Raw genomic sequence first — 2,895 nt, forward strand, 5'->3', positions numbered from 1 at the left:
TTTTAAATTTTAATATACTTTTCAATGATTTCAAATATAACCATTACATGCAAAAAAAATTGAACATAATACAATAAATTATGAGTTTGTATTACTTTTTTTTTGAATATTTTTTTTTTTTACATTTTTATTGTCAATGTATTTTATATATATTTAATATATTTATTTCATTACCTAAATAACTATAATTAAATATTATTTATTAAGTTGAAAATATTTGGAAGCAAATAATTTTTAATAAATTTAAATTATAATTCAAACAGAACCAAATCATAATTTTTTAATTTGATTTAAAATCTAAATGGTTTGGTGGGAATTTTTCTAAACGTTTTTTTTTTTAAATTTGATTTAAAAAAATTTTTAAATTATACTATACTATAAATTGTCTATATATATATATATATTAGCTATATAATTAAATAAATAAATAATATCATTACACTATAAATTTGATTGTTTTAACTTGTGAAGTGTATAGAGATAAATCTGGGGATGGAGAGAAGAGAGATGCAAGCAGCTTGACGTTGAAGGCCCGGCAACGAAAAGCCTCTCCGTTTAATCTATTACGCAGTTTTAGGCGGAGATTTGTGTGATAATAATGACATTTTTTATTTCTTAAAAATTAAATTAAAACAAATAAATAAAAGGTCAAACAGACACAGACATTTTCGTCTCTTTACTTTTCTTGCTTCTCGCTACTTTCCTCTTTTTCCATCTCTGCTTGTTCTGTTTACTTAATAACAAACCAGAAACAGAACCATCATTACCTTACCATTTCCATGGAAATTCAATCGAATTGGAAGGATCAAAACGATCCCTTTGAGTCTGGTTTGAGCTCCATTGTTACATCTCCAGCAGCATCCAATGGCTCTGTCATTCCTGCCCATACTTTTATGATCAGAAAAGTTATTGGAAGACTTGGAAACATCTGTAATTCTTCTGATATTTCACCTCAGTCTTACCTTAATAATCCTTTCTCAATTCCATTTGAATCAGAAAAGCATGGTGGATCTCAAGATGGGCGTAAGAAATTCAGTAGGCCTTCAACGCCTGAGGACTCTTCATTCTCAGAGCAGATCCCAAAAACCCAAACTGATTCTAATCCCAGAAAAAGAAAATCAATTCCAAGACCAAAGGTAACATTGATCTTGTTTCTTCATGTGTTTTTCTTATTTATTCTATTAATTGCTTCATCATCTTTTTCAGTTGGTAGTAGAAACTGAGGAATCTGATACAAAGAGAAGCAAGGCAGAGACAAATGCAACTGATAATTCAAAGCCAGAGCCACCGAAAGATTATATTCATGTTAGAGCCAGAAGAGGTCAAGCTACAGACAGCCATAGTTTGGCCGAACGAGTATGATTCCAAAACTCTAGGTTAATAAAGTAGTGTACTTACTTAGATTTGTATTGACATCAATGTCGTGTCTTGTCATAAAGGTTCGTCGAGAAAAAATTAGTGAGAAAATGAAGTTCCTTCAAGATCTTGTTCCAGGTTGCAATAAGGTAAAGATGCTCAGCTTTTCGCACTGATTTTTTTCTGACACAAACTAATGAGAAAGATTTATAAATTCTAAAAACAGGTGACTGGAAAGGCAGTCATGCTTGATGAAATCATCAACTACGTCCAGTCATTGCAGCGCCAAGTTGAGGTAAAAAATACAAATGACAGAAACCAAAGTTGCTCAAAAGTCAACTACTTTGGTTCGTTTTGATGAATTTTTGTTTTTCACAGTTTCTCTCCATGAAGTTGGCTTCTATGAATCCAAGAATGGACTTCAGCATGGATGCTCTCCTGTCAAAACATGTAAGTTGGTCACTTTTTTTTTTTACACAAATTTTGATGCAAAAATTAAGTCATGTGAGTCTAAGTTACATAGATGCAGATGTTTCAATCTCCTGGATCTCAGCAACCTACACTTTGCCCACTAGATTCTTCGATGACATTCCCTTTTGGGCATCAGCAAGAGCTGCCTCTATATAATAATATTGCAGAAAATCAATTTTTAATGAGCCAATTCCGTCCCATTAATGAAGCCGCCTCTCAGTCTCAGGTAATCTATACTTGAAGAATAATATTTCTAATTTCTTAACTTATATTTGCAAGTCCCGAATGCTTACTATGCCATTCATTTTTAGGTTTCATCGTTCTGGGAGGACGACCTTCAAAGCCTTGTGCAAATGGGTTTTAACCGGAATCCGCCGCAGGCCTTTTATGGTAAGTCTAGTTTTTTATCTGCAATCTTCAAGATTTTGAGCTAAAAACCTTTTTTGATAGAAAGAAAGCGTTTGTTGCAGGGTCAATCAGATGAAAACCAAGTTGTAATAACCAACAAAAAAGTTTAATTGGATTGAAGCCCCAGTCCACAGAGAAGAGAGGCTTCTGTATATAAACTTGGATTTGAGTGAAGAAGAGAAGAGGGCATTCTTATTTCTCATTCTAATTTGGCTAATTGCTTAAAATGGGATGGTAAGAAAAAATTGTTTGAGGGAAATTTTTTTATGACTTATTGTATCAACCTCATTAATTTCTTACCATAAATCAAGGAAGATATGTTTATTATTATTAGTTTCATTAATGTCCATGTCCACTTCAATAAAGGTGGGCAATTTTAATGAGAATGATGAGCTTGCTTACATTGCTTTCAATAAAAAAAAGGTGGGTCAAGAAAGAAATAATTATGTAATGTTAAATCCCTTGAATTGTGGGAAAACAGGTTCTTACTTTTCTCGTAACCAGCTGTTAAGTGGGGACAAAATGGTGTGTTAAGTCCAACTGATGATTAAGAATGATTTGTTTTGAGCTGGAATCCAACCCCATTTCTTTATAATTTACTGTTTAGATTTTAACTATTGATTTGACAACCAACTAACACAATTTTTTCTTTTCTTTCTT

At 32.1% G+C, this 2,895-nt stretch overlaps 1 protein-coding gene across 2 annotated transcripts; it reads left to right on the forward strand.

Moving 5' to 3' along the window:
- Positions 1 to 629: 629 nt before the first annotated feature.
- On the forward strand, positions 630 to 2,636 carry LOC123220488 (transcription factor bHLH62). Of its 2 annotated transcripts, none has more exons than XM_044642726.1 (8): positions 630 to 1,136; positions 1,207 to 1,356; positions 1,440 to 1,505; positions 1,583 to 1,651; positions 1,735 to 1,806; positions 1,880 to 2,053; positions 2,139 to 2,217; positions 2,298 to 2,636. In XM_044642726.1, the coding sequence occupies exons 1-8, from the start codon at positions 780 to 782 to the stop codon at positions 2,309 to 2,311; spliced, it is 981 nt and encodes a 326-aa protein (XP_044498661.1). In that variant the 5' UTR covers positions 630 to 779; the 3' UTR covers positions 2,312 to 2,636. The 2 variants fall into 2 exon arrangements, with proteins under 2 accessions (XP_044498661.1, XP_044498662.1); XM_044642727.1 differs by having other exon boundaries at positions 638 to 1,136; positions 1,886 to 2,053.
- Positions 2,637 to 2,895: the final 259 nt, after the last annotated feature.

This window comes from Mangifera indica, chromosome 7, assembly GCF_011075055.1.
Source record: "Mangifera indica cultivar Alphonso chromosome 7, CATAS_Mindica_2.1, whole genome shotgun sequence".
NCBI lineage: Eukaryota > Viridiplantae > Streptophyta > Magnoliopsida > Sapindales > Anacardiaceae > Mangifera > Mangifera indica.

What these genes read in the sequence shown, in the direction of transcription:
- LOC123220488 (XM_044642726.1), top strand. Translation starts at nt 780, where the DNA reads ATGGAAATTCAATCGAATTGGAAGGATCAAAACGATCCCTTTGAGTCT. An exon ending in CATTGCAGCGCCAAGTTGAG is followed by an intron (nt 1,652 to 1,734) that starts GTAAAAAATACA and finishes TGTTTTTCACAG; the next exon opens with TTTCTCTCCATGAAGTTGGC. An exon ending in AAGCCGCCTCTCAGTCTCAG is followed by an intron (nt 2,054 to 2,138) that starts GTAATCTATACT and finishes ATTCATTTTTAG; the next exon opens with GTTTCATCGTTCTGGGAGGA.